The following is a 21,898-nucleotide window of genomic DNA, read 5'->3' as shown; positions in this document are numbered from 1 at the left end:
AAGCATAATAGAAGAACCAACGCTATCTCACAACCAATTCGTACGAATTCGTACGAGTGATTAAAAGGTGGCTAATTGTCTAAACCCACGTGATGGTTAGGTTTAGTACGAATTGCCATGGAAAAACACCATCCCAGTGACAGCTTTTGTGCTGAGAGTGTAGTACTACCAAAAAAATCACCATCCCAACCTTTATCCTTATAGTGAAATTACAGATGGATAGACAGTGATTCTTTTTTTGAACCGTTACATTTGTTGTGTTGTAACTTAATAGTGCTCATAAATGGCTGTTGAGATAATATTCAATTTCTCACTTGAAATGGACTAGAGACTTAGACCCAGAAACAGTATTCTATACCGTATACGTCACAACTTTACAAGCAGGTCATTATTATGCAAAATATATTACTAAGTTGATACTTGTTCAAAATCCCTTCAACAAAGTTTGTACCATATTATTTATTTAAAAACATAAATGAATTCAATAAATATTCATTCATTAACATTAGTTCATTTTTAAAAAACAGAAAATGGAATTTAAAAGATGAAATCTGAAATCTCCTTACATAGGAGATATAATTTAATATGGTTTTACAGTGAAAAAAAAATAATATTTTATATTATAAATATTGTGATTATCTCTAAGGAGGACACCCAACATAATAGTCAGCCAGCTATTCATTATTAGTTCAATTAATGTGCCTGTAGCCCCAGCAATAGGGACGCTTTTCACCCCAAATACCATACTTTTAGACAAACCAAGTTTAATTTCTTTGAACAAAACTTGAAAACAAGATCTTTGTCTTGAAATATATTTGGTAATTTGCATTCTTATTCGCTATATAACCCAATAACATTTTAAAAACCTTAAATATTAGATAAACCTAGTACAGAATTGACTTTGTGTTTCTGCCCACGATCACATCCAGAATCACGCAAATGTCCTGGTGTTTCTAGAACCATGGATGATTAGAAAAAGTTCAATTTAGAAACATATGCACATTTTACCCTGGTCCACCTCTTGGCCTGTTGTATCCTTATATTGTGGTTGTTAGGTAAATGGGGAGTGATCTACTAGAAAAGAGTAGTTACTCCGCCCTTATACATGTTGGTGTCTTTCACGTTATTATTAGTTCCCGCCGGTGACTGTTTACTCTTCATGGCTTCAGTGTTGTACCTTGAACTTTCACTGAACAACGCTCTTGGGGTGCAGAGAGCACGAAGAATCTGTTTGTACTCTTGCCTAAAGTTCTGGTTGAGCAACCCGTAGACAACAGCATTCAGGCAGCTGTTGAAATATGCCATAAAGTAGCTGGTAATAAACAGCCACTCCGGGACATTGGGTGCCACTCTTGCAGGGTTAACCGCCACGGCGAGCCCAATGAAGTTCAGGGGCGCCCAGCACACGGCGAACAGTACGAACACCACAAACATCGTCAGGAAATTCCTCATGTCAGCTGCTCTGACCTTTGGATTGGGCCGGACACGACTTTTGACCCTAATCACCAGTGTCCATATACGCAGGTAACAGAAAGAAACCACACCCAGCGGGAGTAGGAAGTGGATCAGAACAACACAGATTGTATAAGAGGAGCTTGCAGTCTGGGTGAAGGTGCAGGAGAAGATGCGCGGGTCGTATTTTAGGGAGCCCACAAGGAAGTTGGGCACGGTGGCCAAAGCGGTTAGCATCCAGGTGAGCAGCAGGTACAGGCAGGTGTTCCGGCGCGAATACAGTCGGTCGTAGCGAAGACTGTGGCAGATGTAGCAGTAGCGGTTAATGGCGATAGCTGTGATGTTGAAGACCGAACCGATCACACTCAGTCCCATTACAAAGCCACTCAGCTGGCAGTGCAGGGAGCCCATTGTCCAGCCATTGTGGAAGATAGCGAACAGAGCCAAGGGGTAGGGGTACAGCGCCACCACCAGGTCAGCAACAGAAAGACTCACCACAAAGATGTTACCTATGAGAGAGAGAAAAAGAGAGTGACATACATAAATTGTTTGTGTAAATTTAAATATTTACATATATATTAATTATCTAATTTATTTAAACCAATTACAATTACTCATGGCAACTGGGCAACCCAAACACAACAGCAAAGTTAAATAAATAAATAATTAATTAAAGGGATAAGTCACCCAAAATAAAACAGTTTGTCATTACTTGCATACAAAAGAAGGTATTCTGAAAGCCATTGGAGTCCAAACATCATTGGACCCAATTGACCTTCATTTTATGGAAAATAAATATAATACATTTTATACATAAATAAATATTTCTTAGAAGAAAGAAACTATAAACCATATGACAATTACTCATAACAACTGGACAAAGTAAATAAAAGTCTTACCTGAAGGAAAGTTCACCCAAAATGAAAATTCTGTCATCATTTACTCATCCCTATATATCGGGCGAGTAAATGATGACAGAATTTTCATTATATTATTATATTATATTACATCTGAATGCCAGTGGACAACATGGATCCCATTGACTTTCATTGTATGGACAAGAAACAACAACAACAACACTGAGACATGAGGCATCGACATGAGGGTGATTAAATGATGACAGAATTTTCATTTTTGGGTGAACTATAGCATATGAATACATACAGTACATATGAAGGGGGTATTCAAACTAATCACAATACTGAGTGTTGCTATAGATGTTCCCCCTGTATCTATTTGTATCATGAGGTGGATCACATGAGCTCCACTCTCTGCACTGTCATTGGTAGTCATATTAGGTCATTGTACATTTGCATAGAGTTGAACTCTGCTCAACTTTGTTGCATCGCCAACGGTCTCTGTTGCTCATGTCACCTCAAATCACCAACTCTCATTGAAAATGAATGACTTCCGGTTGCTTTGTCACTGCAAATCGCTGTCAGTGTGAACGCCCTTCAGGGGACCACAAGGACTGATGTGCACAGGATGCCTTTACCAGTTTCCATATGAAGGACAATGAGTAAATGTGTCCCTTTGTCTCCATCACCAAACCATTCCTAAAAATTGTTACTATTACCTCTTGTTTTTTCCCTTTAATTAAGGTGCAAAAGCAGCCAGACAAAAAAATATACAGAGCCCCTAAAGGGATATGAAGGAAAAAAATATATGAAATGGGATGAAAAAATATATTTCAATTCTTTTGCATTCCCCCCGAGAAACTGCATTTGCTTGCAAAATGTTTGTGTTCCCTCAAGAAACTTTGTGTTCGAAAAGTTTCTCGGGGGAACACAAAACATTTTGTGAGCGAACGCAAAAGCGTTAAAATATATTTTTTCCTCCCATGATCTCATATTTTCCCCAGCAACATGTCCCTTTAATTGCTCCGTAAAAATGTCAACACATATTATACAGTAAATAACAAAATTATACATTTCTTCAATTAAAAGCTAAGCAGCATATGACTTGCCAATAAAGAAAGACAGGTATTTGAATTTGAGAAAAAAAGAGAAAAGAATAATAGTAAAAAAGCCTCTTGCCCTGACTTTTCTTGCTCTGTGATATCAACAAATAGAGAATAGTGCATCTCTGAGAGTATATGTGTGTTTGAAAAGAGTGTGTATGTGAAAGCTAGACAGAGAGAGTCAGAACTGTGTCTGTGTCAGAACTGTGCAGACCGACAGAATACAGACACCAATATGTAATTTATAACTCGATTAGGGAGGCACTGTAATAACTCTTATCCATGTAGACTAACATTTAGTCTCCTCACACTATTCCGGTTAGAGAGGATGCTGTCGCAGATGACTGCCACTTCTCAACCCATGCATTTTAGTTTTCATTTAATTAAATAATTTATCTATTTTTATTTTATTTTTCCAGTTTAGTTAAATGTAGTTTAATATAATAATTTACTGTTATATTTTGTGAGGCGCTGGCTGCTTTTCTGCTGTCCTATAAGTTAAGTTAATAATAAATTGTGTTATGATACTCATGTTGAAGCAGAATGCAAAAAAAGGCCAGCAGCGGTTACACTGTCTTTAGAGACTGTCTTCTACTTTTAATATCAGTAGGACTCTTATGACCTTTCTATGTGCTGTTGGTATGGTAATGTAAACATCGAACTTCATTGAATGGCATTGTCAACCAATAAGATTATTGACATTAAGCAGACTGGGTTATCAAATGGCTTTGAACAGTTTGTCTTACCGAAAACTAGAGCTTTTCTTGCAGATTGTACTCATCCACTGTTATTCCCACTGCTGTAAGGCTTTTAAACTTTTAAGATGTCAGAATGTTGTGTTTGCGGTTTGTGTGTTTTGTATGATATGGTTACAAATTTTATGCAGCATCAAAAATCGGCCTTTGGATTTATAATAAACTTTGAACATTGGATATCAGTATGCTGTTTTCTTTTTCTATATTTGTCATTCTTGTCTACGTTAATGTGATTTTGTGGAATATGAAATCAAGGCTCTGGAACGGCAACATTATAAGGTACTCTTTTTTCGGAATTTCTTTCACTGGATCATCATTTGTCTCCTAGCATTTTTATTCAAGAAGTTAATGCTCACTTCAACTTTTGCTTAGGCTCTCGTCGGGGAGTAGACCTACATGCTTTGTGTGCCAGTATAAATGTTCTTTGCTCAGGACACTTTACTCTCGTGGCATCTGCACATCTAATTTTTGCTATCCTTAGTCTTAAGCGTGACAAGAATGTAACTTCCAAAATCAGTTTCACTCAGTTGAATCCTCGTTCAGTGAACAAGGTTGAGGTGTCCTCTATGATATAATTCTGGATAAGAAACTTGACTTTCTCTGCCTCTGTGAGACATGGCATCATCCAAATGACTGTTTAAATCCTATCTCACTGTTCATTTCCAGTATGTTAGTTTGGGGAAAAATAAATCTGAACCAACATTGGTACAGCAGGGTGTCCCGCAGGGTTCTCTGTTAGGGCTCATTTTGTTTCGCATATGTATGTTGCCCCTTATATGTCCTATGTCAGAACATTTTCTTAAAAGCAATGAGTCAAAAACTGAAATTCTACTTGTTGGAATGCCAAAACCTCTGCATAAACTTTATTTCAATTTGTTAACTGATTCCCATTTAGTACCTCCATCATTTCAAGTGCGCAATCTTGGCGTTATTTTTGATGCACATTTGACATTCAATTCCCATATTAAAATAGTCAAGTCAAGTCAAGTGACCTTCATTTATATAGCATTTATATACCTTCATTTTGGCCACTTTTAACAATATGGACTGTTTCAAAGCAGCTTTACAGTGGTAATAGGAAATTAAAGTAACAGAGATTGTTTTAGCTTTACAGCAGCTCTAGAATAAAGTTACTGAAGTTAGTTTTGATCGATTCACTTCTGTTGCAAAGATCATTAGTGATTAACTTAGGGGCCGCTTACACGACACAGAAAAGCCTTAACGTGCTCCGGTCCGCTCATTCGCACAACAGCAGTGTTTGATAGCTTGAGAACGCCAACCTTGAAATAGGTTCCAAGGTGCAAGCCTTGAAGAAAAAATAAATAAATAAATAATATATATCTCTATATATATTTATTCTTTCTTATCTCTGAGCAAGCTTTAAAAACGTAAACCTTTGAAAACGCTGACGCCGTGCACATGCGTATTACATGTTTAGTATGTGCGTTTGAATATATATGTGTGCAGGCGTGTAGTCTTTCTTTACAAATTGACCTAAACAAATTACTTGTCTGGCCTTGTAAATAATACAGAACTATTTATCGCTCCTCAGTAGCCATGTAAACCGGAACTATTTTGACAACGTTTTATCTGTACAGAGCTATTAGGGAAGGGAAGGAGGCCTTCACAGGGGAGAGACTAGTTGACACTTCAGGGCTGCGTTGTCGTCGTGTCCAGGCGCAGATCCGTCTTCAGATCTGGATACAGCCTGGAATCAATGACGCCACAACATTGCGTGGCTTCTGGTTGTGAATCTGCTGAGATTTAAATTCCCGAAGACGTGATAACCTTTCACAGGTGAGAATGTGTTGGTTTGTGTTTTTATATAATATAACATACTATGGTAACTTTTTAATGTTGTATTAGCGTATACCCTCGTTTTGTATTGTGCTAGTTTAGCAAAACTTGCAACTTGCTCTCGAGTGTTCAAGGACAGATCTTTTTGACCATCCCAATGTATACATATAAAGTGGTAGCCAAAATTATTTGGCATATTTAAGAGGTTTCAGTTGTTATTTTCCAAGAATACAATGACCCTAAACATTCTTCTAACTATTGCCGGAACTACCTGGAGGAATCTGCTGGAACATTGATGGACTGGCCCCGTCAAAGTCCGGACCTCAACCCCATCAAGCAAATTTGGGGCGAGTTGGAAAATAAACTGGACAGATCTATTGTACATTCAAAGGAAAGCCTTTGGCTTCAGTTGCAGAAGGCATGGGATAACTAACATTAGTGTTGAATTTCTCAGGAAATATATTTACACTATGCCAGCTGCTGTAATTGCTGCAAAGGTGGACATACCAAATATTAAAGTTCAAAATGGATAAAAACAGTACGACTCACTTAATCTGATATTTGTTGTGCTCAGAGCAACCAACTGCATGTTTTATAAACATTATGAAATGATGAAATGTTTTGGAGGCAAAAGGTCAATATTTTCAGATCTGTCAGGTGTTCTAATAATTTTGACCACCACTGTATATACACACACATACATATATATCTATATACATATGCCTATAGGCCTATATATATATATATATATATATATATATATATATATATATGGTTTTAATACTCATCTTTTTGAATCTGCTTGTCTTTGATTGTCTTTTTCTTTTCTTTGTTTTCTGTCTTTTTTAAAATTGTATTACTGTTTTTATTATTATTACTCCGTGGTGTAGCACTTTGGGTTTGAGAGAAAATCGCAATATAAATAATGTATGGTAACACTTTAGTTTAGGGCCCAATTACCACTATAAGGTAGTTGCTTATTAGCATGCATATTACTAGGATGTTGGCTGTTTATTAAAGCACATATACCTTATTCTGCATGTCTACACATCCCTAATCCTACCCAATACCTAAACTTAACTATTAATAAGCAGTAATTAGGAGTTTATTGTGGCAAACGTCATAGTTAATAGTACTGTAGATCGTAGTTAGAATTGGATGCTAAACTAAAGTGTGACAAAGTATTATTATTATTATTTACAACACCCTATAGATCAGTGGTTCTCAACCTCTCCTGCAGGGACCCCCTGACAGGCCATGTTTCTGTTTTAACCCTGAAATGGCACACCTGATTCAATTAATTAAAGGCTTAATGAGTAGTTGACTAATTGATTAATTGACTAATTCCTACTCTTCCTACTCTAATAACTACTCATTAATTGAATCAGGTGTGCCATTTCAGGGTTAAAACAGAAACATGGCCTGTCAGGGGGTCCCTGCAGGAGAGGTTGAGAACCACTGCTATAGATAAAGAGAAAAAAAGCCACACTGCCAGACCTCAGAATTCAGCCTTATTCCATCTCAAAAATCCAAGATACATCAATCTTCTTTAAAAATTACCTCATTGTGTCTTTGCAAACATGCATTCTTATTGAGTTGCCCCCATAAACCCATTTACAAATCTTTTGCTGAATTCAAATGGAGCTCATTTCCGCACTTTCAATAATTCTTTGGCTCTTCGCAACACTGATCAGGTCACACTTGTTTTGCTCACAATTTTCCATGAACTCCTCCATCACACTCTCCATCTTGAACCAAAGGAGCTGAAAAGATTACGTGCCAAGAAAACTGAACATGTTTGACAACTCATGAAGGTTGCACTCATGAGTGAAACAAATTCAAACAGACTGATATCACCTATGATGTCCACTTATGCAAAGTATTATGAAGTGATTAGACTGGGCCACACTCTATTTAGGGTAAAAAAAAATATATCAATAATATAATTAAAAAAAATAGGTCTATATTTTTAGGTCTCTGGTATTCTGTCTCCTATAAAAAGCTGGAGTAAAACATTTATGCCTCCTTCCCATTTGAACTACCTCCAATGGTGAGACCATTGGTGTCAGAACCAAGCCCTGCTTGTCATATGATATTTTTTTACTTGAGGTCGGAGAACACTCATAGTTTGTTCTGTCTACAACAAATGCAGATTGTTGTGTAAAACTCCCTTTTTCCCCCAACCATAAGAGAAACAAAATTCAGTTACAGATTATGTCTGCCTGGTGACCACAATCACACACAAAATGGGATTTTAGACAGCCCTAAATCTGCCCCTTTCTCACCATGTCACCTTTAGCATCAAACATGATTTATACTATCATTTCATTTAAATCTATAGTGGCATTTTGACTAGTGTCTCAGCCTGCCAAACATTTGTCAACTCAAAGCCACAGCTGACAGGAAGTGTGCTTTAAAAGACCACCATCTCCGGCCATCAGTCTGGCACGAGTCCAAATAACCTGAAGCATCACACACAGGACGACAAACAGCCAGGGCTATTTCAGCTCTCTGTGCTGAAATCATCTACACTATTCATGGGGAAGTGCGCAGAATTCATAATCATGAAATATCTATACTTCTGATATGTACTGTATGTTGATACTTGCATAATAATATCAAATCTATGTGTTGTGTTAAACTATTTATTTGATTAACTGAAGATGTATCATAAGCTCTAAAAAAATGAAACTGTAACAAAATGAACCACGTTAGCAAATACACTGTAAAAAAAATGTCTTATGTAATCTTTACCCTTACATTTATTTAAAAAATCAGAGGTGAAACCAAATATCTCAAAAACAACCAGTTTATTGGTTGTTAATATGATGGTTTTTAAATAAAAGGTTAATAAATATAATTACTCATTTTATCCTCAGAAATAACAATAAGTCTGATTCACTAATCGTAAATATGCACATATTTGTGCGTAAAATAATTCATGCAGAAATCGGTCATTGAACAGAAGATGCAAACACAGGTAAAATGTGAAGGGAGTTTATTGAATGAAACACAGGTGATTAGCAGGTGAGTCTCTTGATTGCAGACAGTTCTGGTGATTCTGGCATGTGAATGAATGTCTTGTCCTGTTGCAGGTAGTGAAGAGAAGTGGCTGGTGGGCTGAAGACTAGCAGACGATGACGACGCAGTTCGACACACAGGTAGCAATCCACAGATAGGTAGTCAGGTAAGAGTTCAGTGTCAAACAACGAGACCAGACCCTGTGATGTGGTCGTGGATGGCGACTGCTTAAATGGAGTGGAGCCGATGAGGGTGAATGAAATGAAGTGCAGTGCAGTGGTTACAGGACTGGTGACTGAGAATTGTGACAAAATCATAATTCATCAGTTTCTTTCTAAAACCACATACTGTATGTAAAAACAAAAAAAACGAATTCTCATGGTAGCCTCATAAAAAAATATATATATATATATTTTTTACATATATATTATTAGAAATTCAGTGAGTGACTATTAACAAAGAATAACAGTGAGTGACTATTTTTTAAAGTAGCCTAGTAATTTTTTTGAGTCACAATGAATTAAATGATAATGAAGTTTGATGCAAATCAAAGGATGTTTTATGCAAATTACTTACTACATCCACAAGCTCCTTACTTCATTTAGAATAATGTAGATTTATTGTTAGAACTAACCTGTTAAAATTTTGCTCAAGAACTTTTTATCCGCACATAAATACGCAAATTTTACAACATTATTGTGAACTGTAGTTAAATTATGATCAGAAGTATCATAATAATCATCATAATAGTATTAATATCAGCATTGTTGGGCTTGATAATACTTGATATCAGATCAAAAAGAAAATGCTAGCAACTTGCTCTACTCTAAAAAGAATCCTGGTTGATAGGTTAAGTTCTGCTTATTTCATTTTTATGTAACTCAGCTGATCAAATGTAAGCATTTTGTACAATTGGACATATTGTCAAGATACAATTCCCTTAAGGTTGCAATATATATTCAGCTGAAACACATTTTCAATTGTGCACTCAAATGCCTCAGTAGTTCGATTCTCTCCAGCAGCTCATCACTGAAATCCAAGCAGAATCTAAGCTCAAGTCGGACATAGGCTCCATAACGCAGTTTTTGACATCTTTCTAAGAGTCTCTGGAAATGGATCCTCTGGCAACAGACTCAAAATGGTCAGGGAATTGCACACAGGTCACTGCGGGTTCTTTGCACTGACATTTACAATGACATTTGGAGAGTCAGTGCTGTTGGCTGCGGACAAAGACGTTATTTCTGAGCGGGAAAGTATTTCGGACAAAAACTAAAAAAAGGAATCTCTTGCTTTTTCTGAGTTAAAGGGGACCTATTATGCCCTTTTTCAAAGTCTTTTGTTTTTGGGGTCTACTAGAATAGGTTTTCATGCTTGAATGTTGTTCATTTTACATTGTTGCAGCACCTCTCTCCCAAGACTGTCTCTCCACACTCCAGTCTCTATGAAGCCCCTCCTTCTAAAAAGCACAATGTGCTCTTATTGGACGGCTGGACCAGTGTGTTGTGATTGGTCAACTACATTGAGTGTCTTTCAGAAATGTAACCCCTTACTATAACCGCAAGATTCAACACACAACTAACACAACTCAACCAGGCCTCGCCGTTTTTTTTGCGTATTCCACAGTATGGAATATTGTGACGTGTACGTTCCTGGAAGAAAACTCAAGACTACAATCGAGGCTTTTCAGGGAGTTCAGAAACAGTGCTTACTGATATAGAGAATAACTCCCTTTAGAGTGGATTTTGTGCTTTGTAAATTTGCAAACCTTTTTCATGCACAAACAGCAACATCACACACTAAAGAAAGTTAAAAATGTAAAAACAACAGCAAAAAAAAAAAAAAAACACACAAAAAAAACATAATAGGACCCCCTTCAAGACATAAAAGATGCAATGTGTCATTTAAACACAAAGAAGCATTTTTGCATTGTTTTGCTCTACCTTTATATCTTGAGGTTCAGATGACTTTGAGTTGCAGTCGGTCGCTTTGTATCAGAATGAACCTTCACAGCTGTCAGAGGATCAAAGTCACATGGCCCAAAGTTAGAGTATAAAATATTTAGGGAACTGTATTTCAACATCTAATAACACCACAGTTCATGAGAGATAAGAAGTGAATACTGAACCTTTCCTTTATCGCTATCCTCCAGCTTGAATGCAGATGGGTCTACTCTTGTTTTTATTCCTCATCAAGGTTGAGGGACATAAAGACAGTGTAATAATGACATGCTTATTTTACAGAGACTCATAAATCATGTTTGGGAAAGAGATAGAGAGAAAGAAACGGAAAGCTAGCGAGAGAGAGAACAGGATTTATTGTGTCTGTGGTTCAGATCAGGACAGTTCCTGGGACTGCCTGAGGATCACTATAAATCCACATGATTATCCTGAACAGAACAGTTTAATTGGTTTCCTTTCTCACAACTTCTCATGACAAACTCTACACAAGGACATATGTTCTTCTACAACCCTGAGCTGCATGTGTAAATGAGTCACATGGAGAACACATGGGAGATCTCAGCATAAAGCCCTTCACTTCTTATGTTCCTTAACTCAACTTTGTCATCTTTCATCTGGATATAAATGATTCCACCTTGATTTCCTTTACAGTTGATATCACTAAAGCCAGTAATTCCCAACCGTAGGTATGAAAAAATATTATTACGGAATTTGAAATAGCATAGGCTACTACTCTATTTCAGTCATATCTTCAGGCTATTTGGCAGAAATATACACAGAGATGTACACATGCTATTTTGGTATTGATAAAGAGGGTACAATGTTTAGCAAACACTTTTTGCCAGTGTTAAAGAATAGTAAAAAAAACACAGAAGCAACCTGTTCACACAGGACAAGCAGATGGGGTCATGGACAGATGCTTTGCCAGCTCAGGAGATCAAACTGACACCTTCTTACCATAATGACACCTCCACCTTGTTCAATGTGTTGCCAAATTCTAAGACTGAGAAAGTATCCATTGAAACAAAAGATATCTGATTATTTTTTTCTCAAGCTGGAGACAATATTGTCGCCTAGCAGCAGAATTTTATAGGCAGTCTACTCAATGCTGAGCTGGAACAACTCAACAGCTCTGATGAGCTTCTGCAGCACAAAACTGGAAAAAAAGAACTTGGCAAACAGTAAACAATGAAAACTCTGAAGGGAGAGTGAACCTGAAGATGGGTGAACATGAAAAGTTATTTGCCAGGAAAGCGTCTTGTCAAAAATATCCAAATTCATCCTCAAACTTCACTTTGCAGAGAAACTAAAATCTTGGAGAGAGACTTGTTTTGAGGTGTCAGCATGTTCTGAGTTCCATCTGTAGATGTTTGAGCTTCAGAAATGCATACAGTGCAGTATTCTTGCATTGTTGAGGAAGACCAAAATAGATTTCACATCTTTGTTGTAATTTATGACTTCATTAACTGAAATGTGTTTTTGTTTAATTTTTAAAAGTAAGAGTGTTTTCTGCTGTGGACACCATGCATTTAGAGTTGTGATGTAAAGCCAATAACAAATTGGAAGTTACCAATAAATATACCAATTTAATATCACAGACTGTATGATTCCAACCCTGTCTTGTGTGTTCCTGGAATGTTATGTTATTTCCTGTCTTGCTCCATGTTTTGCAGTTCTTTGTAGATTTTAATGTTGATTAGTCTCCCTATGTGTTTCTTATTACCCACGCCCCCTTGTTTTCTTGTTGCTTGTCTACCTCTGTATATATAGCCCCTTGTTTCACTTGTTCTCTGTCAGTCGTTGAATGGACATTTGTTTTCACCAGTTACTTTGTGTTTGCACTCTAATAAATCTAAACCTGCACGTGGATCCGCTTACCAGCCTGCTTCTTTGCCTGTCTCAAATGTTATACTGTCTCAGTACCTGAGGTGTTTGATGGACTGAAACCAGTTGCATAATGCAACAAAGTTTATATTATTCTTATAATTATGCAAAATATTGGTTAATTAAAATATCCACAACCTTAATATCCTACCCTTCAAAATAAAGGTTCCAAAGGGGTTTATTTGCAGTGATGCCATAGAGAAGAATATACAGTACATTTCTTAAAATAAGCATTAGTGTGAAGAACATTTTAATAATTTTAGGAACATTGTTCCTCTATAAATATCCTTCTGTGCATTGGAAAGGTTCCATGGATGTTAAAGTGTCTTCATGGAACCAGATGCCATTGCCAATAAAGAACATTTATTTATTTATTTTTAAGAATGTATATACACATGCATATATACACTGTAAAAAATTTCTAACCCTCCCAAATCAAAAATTTCAAGTGACCGATAACATCTAAATTTTTCAATTGGCCCAAGTGAAATTCTTGTTGCAATAGTCTGTTAACATTGGCTCAATGAGAAATAATACGTCAGACTAATTGAAAAATTTAGATGTTATCGGTCACTAGAAATTTTTGACTTGGGGATGTAATTTTTTTTTACAGTGTACACACTGTTATTTATGCTGTATACATATGTTATTAAGTGTGGTTCAATAGTTTTTGTTCAATAATATTTTGTCAGATAGAGATGGAAGATTCAGAAAGTCAAAAGATTGGATTTTACCCTTTTCTAAATCTGTCTGTGAGGGGAAAAAGAGAAGTAATCTGCAGTTCACCGCTGAGTTTAAGGGGAGACAATTAAAATGCAATTACCTAACTCTAGTACAGAGACCTAGAAAGTACCTCTCTGAGCCAATTCAAGGTTATCAGTGAGGATGAGTTGGCTGATCTGCCTGTGTCTGTGCTGTCATAAATGTATTTAATATAGTCTGGCTCAGCTAGTCTGGAGCATTTATGCTGGAATTAAATGATAGTGAAATGCATTTTGCAGGCTTAAATTAATACACAGGTCAGATAGTCTTTTATAACTCTGCACACCTCATGTCTCGCTCATGCCCAGGATTATATGTGTGTAACATTCAAATCTGACATTGTGTGTTAAATTATTGGATAATAAATCTCATGAGATACTGGTGAGATCCTACCACCAGCCCCCAACACTGCTCTGAACACACACACACGCACACACACACACACCTCAGATACATAAGCACTAGGGTAATTTAAATACACCCATATTCCCCCTGCATTCCAGTAACATAAAAATAACTGAGTGGAGGCACAGAGAGAAAGAGACGAGAGAGGCGTTGAGAAGAAGTAAAGTGTAATATCTTACAAGTTACCCGCATGAATTCTCAGATCTCGTTTTTACAATACAAGTAGCATGTTGCTCATTATTTACGCCAGTCTTTCTTTCTTTTAAACATATAATTCAAACTAATAAACAAACAAATCTTTATTTAAATATATTTCAAATAAATTATTTTATTTAAAACTGTTTATTTAAACCATTGTATTCATTTCAAATTTACCGAACCAGAAAAAAAGTAATGTAAAAGAATGTATACTTTCCCAAATATAACACTGTATCTTTAGTTTCTTTATATAAAGAGTAATTCAGAATGTAATACATTGAATTTTTAGAACACTTCCCAAAACTAAGGAGGTTGTTTGGGGCACAAATGTATGCTTGGTAAGTATTTGAAGCAGTGTGTTTGCAAGTGTTTAATGCGTATGCATGAAAAAGAAAGAGAGGGAATATTTCCCCCTTCATTTCCATAAGTACGAATGCTGAATTATTCCTGTGTGCCAGCCAATCATATAAAACAGCCAAGCATCCTCTCGGGAGCTCTGCCAACAGACGGATCAAACCCACTCCAGCTATCTAAACATCTTCATACTGCTATGCAAAGGTTCATGTTTACTCTTTTATTGTTAAAAATGCAGCAGTAGGGTATTCTATAGGCTGTTGAACTTGTCTGGTAAACTGTGACAGTAAGTGTCGCAGGTCAGACGGTTGTGCCTGAGGCCGCAGCTTAAGCAAGAAAACATCACCAATGCCATCAAAGACTTTCAGAATCACTGTAACGCTCCATCTCAACACTTCTCCATCTGCACACAAGCATTACAGCTTAATTCAAACCCATTCATGTCAGAAAAAATTACCATATAAGAGCATTAACATGAACTGGAGACGCATTCAATTACGCTGACGTATGCTGTGTGTGTCTGCTTATTGTGTGAGGGAATGGTGCAGTGAGACAACACATTCTCATTAACTGAGTGTGTGTGTTGTGTAGACTGATGTGCCATTAACAGAATTTATGGTCCATATCAAACTCAAAATAATAACTATTCTGGAGAATTCTGGAGTCTGTGGAAGGTAGCCCTATAGGAGCAGAGCTGGCTACTCTTGACTCAGTGTTTGGTTGAATTCAAAAGTAGAGAATTCATACACCGCCAATGCCGATCTTTCCTCACTGTCAGTGTGCATTGCTACAATGAGAATAGTTTATTGCCTCTCCTCTGAAAGCCATCTGTTCATCAGCAGCCCTGAGTGTGTGCCAATGCCAAACACTGCTGCAATTTCAGGTGAGGTGTAATGGACGAACTGCAGTAGCTATGCTTCTGCTGCTAATGGAGACACTGTAATTCAGCAATGAAAATGTTAAAACTGTGACAACTGAAATGCCTCCCACTCCGACTGGTAGCAGTAGTTTGTTTGTGTGTGTACACGTGTGTGTGTGTATTTACACTTCCGTTCGAAACTTTGTGCTCAGTAAGATTTATTTTTTGTTATTTGAAAGAAATTAATGCTTTTGTTCAGAAAGGACGCATTAAATTGATCAAATGTGACAGTAAAGAGTAAATACCTACAATGTTACAAATGATTTCTATTGCAAATAAATTATGACAATAGTTTTACAATATATTAAAATAGAAAATATTTCTTTAAAATTGGAATAAAAGTTCACAAATAGTTTTTTTATATTTTTTTTATTTTGTTAAAACAAATAAATGCCTTGGTGAGCATATAGAGACTTTTTTCAAAAACATACAATTTTATCCTAATTTTATTCAATCCTAAACTTTTGAACAGCAGTGTACTTGTGTTTAAATGTATACTGGTGGGGTTTAGATGATTTAGACAGGGATGCTTGACTGTGGCAGATCTAATTAGTGCCAGAATCTCCTGAACAGTGTGAGGGAATGCCAAATGAAGCTGGACATTACGAAGCTATCAATCAGCACTCTAGTCTAAAGATGGGCCAGAAGACGGGGGTAAGGGAGCATTGATTAAACCCAACTCATGCTGCCAGAACCTGCACAGTCCCCATAACCAAACCCGGCGGCTCTAGAAATAGCCTGAGCTCAGAGGAAAACAAAAAAAGAGGAATGCGGGCTTCAGTTTATTCATGCCAAAATTCACATACATTGATATATTAGTCCGTATTTATTTTGGTTTGTTTTTTTGTAAGGCTTATATTCCTTCATTCTGAAGATTTGACTAATGTATTTACTGGACTATAACATAAAAAATATGATTTAATATAGATATAAACATTTATGAATGACATTTTTAAAAATGTAGATGAAGAAAATTATATAGATCAGAACGTATTTAATACTATGTGGTAATTTGTGCCAATTACCATGATTCATTTTAAATTATTTTTTTCGCAGTGCATATGTCACAATGATACATGATTAATTTGAGTCTGTGGCCACTTTGCACTTGAACACAAGAGATCCGTCCTGTTTGACTTTTTCTGCTGAGCCCATGTAGTCAACATTTTGACATCCTTTTATCAAAATACAGACATCTATGACATTTAAAAAAAATTTGTTTTAATTTATGGATCAAAATGCATTTAATACTAATAGTATTTTATTTATTTATTTGCCAATTACCATGATTAATTCTATGGTTAATTTAACTGCTTCTTTTCAGTGCATTTAACTATCATTCTAAACTACAACATACTATTAACAAGTAATACTTCAAATAGAATTACATGAGCACAACTGCCCATCCACCATTAGTTAAAATGCTTATTGAGAATAAATTTCACCACCAACAACCTTTTCATCAACAAACACAAACATCATGCCTTAGTAGTGGCACAAAAAGCCAACAACACATAAAGAGCCTGTGTAATGACTTCATCACTGTCTCTGTCCCCATGCTTTCCTGTCTCTCTCCATTTGCCCTATATGCTTAAAGGCATTAAAAGACCATAAATAGAAATAAAAAAAGAGAAAGCACTAAAATTGGAGCCTCTCTTTTCCACAGTATTCCCATCGTCACACACATGATTTTGATGTTATGGAGTTTTCCAGAACCTAACATTCCAAATTCTCCCTAGAACAGCCTCACTGACACATCCTGAACATTGAGATGGACTCAATGATCATGCGTGTAGTGTGTGCATGTGTGTTTGGAGTGAAGCGTCTTGTGTTCGTCCATCCAGCAATGCTGGATTTCCATTCTTTATGCAAACATGCAGTGTTTCACTTCTTCTCAAGCAGCTCAGGGCAGGCTGGGAAAAAGCCGCATGATCTGAGGCAGTGAGATTGCGACACGCTGTCTAAACAGTTAGGAGCAGCTGCATTCATCAACGGTCTGATGACAGGAATATGCAAGGAGAACAACACCATCCACACTGGAGCATGCTTTTCTCATTATGATTGACGTGCATCTCATAATCCCATTTTGTGAAACCCAACATGGATAACTAACCACTGTTTTCAAATCAATATAAATTCTCAACTGCCAGAGGTCTTTAAACATGTGTTAACACCACACTGTGGTCTGGTCTGATCTGATGACAGCACTTCAGCTCTGATGGAATGGATCACAGAAGATCTCTTCTGTTTCTGTCTGCCCTGCTGAGATTATGGTCATTCTCATAACAACAGCCATGTGCAGCCTAATCGTGTTAAATAACTATATAGCAGTGAAATCGATAGACATATACCCCTCACAGGCAGAGTTCTGTTCTCTCGCTCTCACCTGTATAAGATTACAAGCAAAGAATGAAAGAAATCAGATAATGTAGCAACTTAGCAACAGGTCCTTTAACAGATGTACAAATAGATACGAAAGTCTGAAAGCAGCAAATTGACTTTAAGTCAAGTAATCAAATTTGGGACACTAACCATGTGAACTTCACTGAACAAAAAGTCAGGTTTTTCACCAGTGAAGCACAAGATGCTCTCGGGAGTATTTTCAAATCATGCTGGCTAACAATTTTCAAATTCATTGCACCTTCCATTTCAACGTTTCACTCCCATTGTTAGTATAATGCTGAACATATTTGCAATAAAAAAAAAATCTATTAAATTAGAAAAATAATTTTCACTAGATTTCCCGACTTTTGGACACCGCTGTATGTGTGAGTGGTTGTAAGACTGTGCACTTTTAATTCCTGCAGGGCAATAAAGTCTCGCGTATCTAGTAATTGTTTCTTCAACGCACAGCATACAGTACAAAATGAAGACCTGTAAAATGAGTTGTTTGCTGACGTCCTTCTGTTGAATCGATCGTGCCTATGGTTACATTTTCTTGACACTTCTTTGCACATCAAAAACGTGACGTTATTTAACATCTTATATTTTGTTTTGTTGCACAACACAAAAAGACAGCCATGTTTTGCTGGTGCCTCTTACGTAAGTCTGGGGAAAAGGTGCATGCAGGGCACACAAAGAAAATCATGTTAACTATGTTTTGATTTAATGCCATAGCATATGACCAATCCTGTTTCCAATATTGCAATTAAAAACCTCTATCAACTGAAAAAGATATGATTCATGCCAAACTGACAACAGCAGCTGGGAACAACTTCAGCCAACATGAAAAGCCAATCCTGCTTTAACTTACGTAACAGGTCCGTAGCCAGCCTATTGAAAGGGGGGGTTCTTTTTTTCAAAAAGTGGACCTTTTTGCAGTTTTTCTCCTCCTTTTGTATTTAATTATGAGGTTAAAATACTTCATTTTGGTGACCTTTTATGCACTAATTTGTGCTGGATTAGCTTGTCTGCTGGTATCTTAACGAGCACGCTTTTTGATGCACCTAAAATATTTACTGCATTGTTGTCAAATTGCTTCCTCATGTAACACCTTTGTCAGTCCATACACAGTTCATAAGTTTAAAGAATATAGAATAAAATATAGAAATCCTTTTAATAAAAAAAAATAAAAAAAAAAATATATATATATATATAATATATATAACCCCAGGGGCGGAGCCAGACGATGTAAACATTCGGGGCTCAGCCCAAACCTAGGGGGGTCCGGGGGCATACTCCCCCGGGGAGATTTTTTCCCATTTACGTCAGCTAAATGCACTATTTTTCAGGCTGTTTTAGATAATAGAATGCCTAAAAATCTATACACTATCTGGGAAAATGATGATAGTTACTCAGTAAAAAAAAAAAAAAAATCACCCAGTAGAGCCTACAACCTATTTTGTATTTAATTGTTCTCCAGCTGTAATGAATCCAAAACACCAAAAATGTTAAGGATGACTCATTTTCACCCCTGGCAACTAAAAAGAGGCAACCATTATCTGACTATTTTTAAGTTAGCCTACATAGGTAAAATTGGAATTTAATGTAAACATCATTACATCATATCGTTAACGTTACATTGTCCGCGGTTCGTCTGACGCTGCTTCTGAATCTCTCTCCGGCCGGTGAGGTTTACTGTTAGTGTTCCGTATAAAAAAACTTTGATATGTCCATATTAACTTCAGCCGGTTAGCCAGTAAGCTCGCTACGACGCCGGTGAAACATACAACAGCCCGCCAGCCCTTGATGACAACGACGTTCGTTAGTTTTTATGGCAGTTGGCAAACAAGCTGAGTGATGTCCGCCACCACGCACCGTAATGGAGCTTGTGTTTCATTTTTTGCCGCTCCAGTCAGAAAGACTGAGAGGAAATGAAACAAAGTTGAAGTTATTTTAAAAAACCTAAAAGATTCGGGGCTTTTGACAAAACATTCGGGGCTTAAGCCCAATTAGCGAGAATTACCCTCCTCATTCAGAGGCGATGCTTCTTCACCGTTTGAAAAGTGCATTGCGAGAACTCTCTCTGAACTGCACACGCGGCACACACACACGTCCAGCTACAATAATCATATTAATTTGAAATAGCAACCCAGAATATTTGTCACAAGCATTGATTAAAACAATGATGAAAATAATCACATGAAAAAAAAAATGACTTAAATTCTGGACCTTTGGCAGTGAGGGGGGGTTCGTTCGAACCACCCGAACCCCCCCTGCCTACGGGCTTGCGTAAGTGTATTTAGATGCATGCTATAGCCTACACAATTACAAATATACAAACTCAGCAAATTTTGAAAAGAAAATGAAAAAAAGAAGTATCTTCAATAAAAGCTCATCATATAATGTTTGGTATTTGCCTGACATTACAGAGGTTTTCACACCTGCATTCCTCAGTTTCTTGTTCCTGTACACGGACAGGATGACCAGTAGATTTCCAAGGATATCAGCCACGGTAGTGAAGATCAGCACGCCGGCGAGGGTGGCCGCTACCCCGGGAGACGTGTTCCTGGCGGGGAGGCAGTTGTTTCCCCGGGATAAACTATCCAGACAGCTCAAGTTCGACTTAATCATCGCCATTCTTAGTTACCGGTGTAATGCCACATTAAAGTTTCTCCATTGAGCCACTCTTCAAGTGAAAAAAAAAAAAGTTGGCGCGAACAGGTATTCTCGTAGGCTAACTTACGTTCCCGAAAATATAGCCAATCCATTCCACTTATAAAATGTCACTGAGGACTTAAGAATCGAATGCAATGTAGAATCCCTTTTTAACTTCCATCGCACGATATGTCACAGAAGAATCCCTGTGAATTTCCCAGTAGCTCCCATTCAATTCAGTTGGATGTTTGGTCGTCGGTGCATTGTCAGCCGCACAGTTATCTGGATTGTCACCTCGGATCACAGTGACTCCGGGCTGTTGTTCAGACGCCACACACATCACGGCACACAGACATCAGCGGCGGTCTGCGTCGCATCCCCGGCGCCCGGAGCCTCCAGTCTCAGTCAGCTGTTCAGAGCCAATCTTGAGCAGCGATTAGCGTAACGAGTTGTGGATTCAGTCCAGACCACCACCGTTAAAGCAGAGTGTTGAGGTTTATAAATAGGGGATTTTAATATGCATAATTATGTCATTGCCTACTATAATTATGTATATTAAATAGCCTACATATAATTATATTTTTTAAATGTTTGGTTAACCAGAAAAGGTAGGCTAATTAACAATTAGTCAGGGCGCATATTTCAATCTGGGGTTAACGAAGCGAACTAAAGTCGCAACTGGCGTTGGTTTGAAGAGGTAACTATAGCAACAGGATTGCAGTTCGAGCCATTTCAGAGGATGTGTAAAGCTGCACTTAATATGTAATTTAAAATGTTTAAAAATTGTTTGTCTAAAAAATAACTTTTGGATTGCGACGCCAAAGGCCAGTTTAGATAAACCTCCACAGACTGCGCCCAATTACTTACATTTTTGCAGAGTTTACTAGATAAAGTGGCAAAATAATGAGTGTAGATTTTTTTAAAGATCGTGTTTAAAGTCACCATGACCAAAATTGACAAATTATTTGATGATGCAATCCACCTAAGGTAAGAGAGGGCACGGCCATTTGTAATTTTAATGTGTCTGGCTTCCGGTGTCATTCGCTTTTCTGTTATTCTTAGCTGTACAAAACAGCTCATTATGCTGCTTGACAGCCTACTGCAAACTGGTATTTCTTAACATATTATTTTAATGTCGTGTCTTAATTAAACACGCTGGTTTGTAGTGCAAACAGTTTTACAGTTTACTGCACTTTGATATATTTTTCTCGTTATTTCCCTATAGCAGATAATAAATCAGAAGTCTCGCATTTTCAGAGAAAACACTTTACTTCCGTTTTGAAAAATAATGTGGATAGAGTGGTGCAGGTATGACGTCACTTTGTAGGCCTAAATGCAGTCGCCAAAAGTAAAAAGCTAAAGGTAGGCTACGGTCCTACGACTTAAACGTCACCAC

At 37.2% G+C, this 21,898-nt stretch overlaps 1 protein-coding gene across 1 annotated transcript; it reads right to left on the bottom strand.

Annotated features, from left to right (window-relative positions):
* Positions 1-594: 594 nt before the first annotated feature.
* mtnr1c (melatonin receptor 1C) lies at positions 595-20,802 on the bottom strand. Its single transcript, XM_084114513.1, has 2 exons — positions 20,289-20,802; positions 595-1,961 (listed from the first exon to the last, which is right to left on the bottom strand). The coding sequence occupies exons 1-2, from the start codon at positions 20,482-20,484 to the stop codon at positions 1,075-1,077; spliced, it is 1,083 nt and encodes a 360-aa protein (XP_083970639.1). The 5' UTR covers positions 20,485-20,802; the 3' UTR covers positions 595-1,074.
* Between the last annotated feature and the right edge of the window lie 1,096 nt (positions 20,803-21,898).

This window comes from Abramis brama (assembly GCF_963993115.1).
Source record: "Abramis brama genome assembly, chromosome: 5".
NCBI classification, from domain to species: Eukaryota; Metazoa; Chordata; class Actinopteri; order Cypriniformes; family Leuciscidae; genus Abramis; species Abramis brama.
This window is presented reverse-complemented; position numbering and strand designations above follow the sequence as displayed.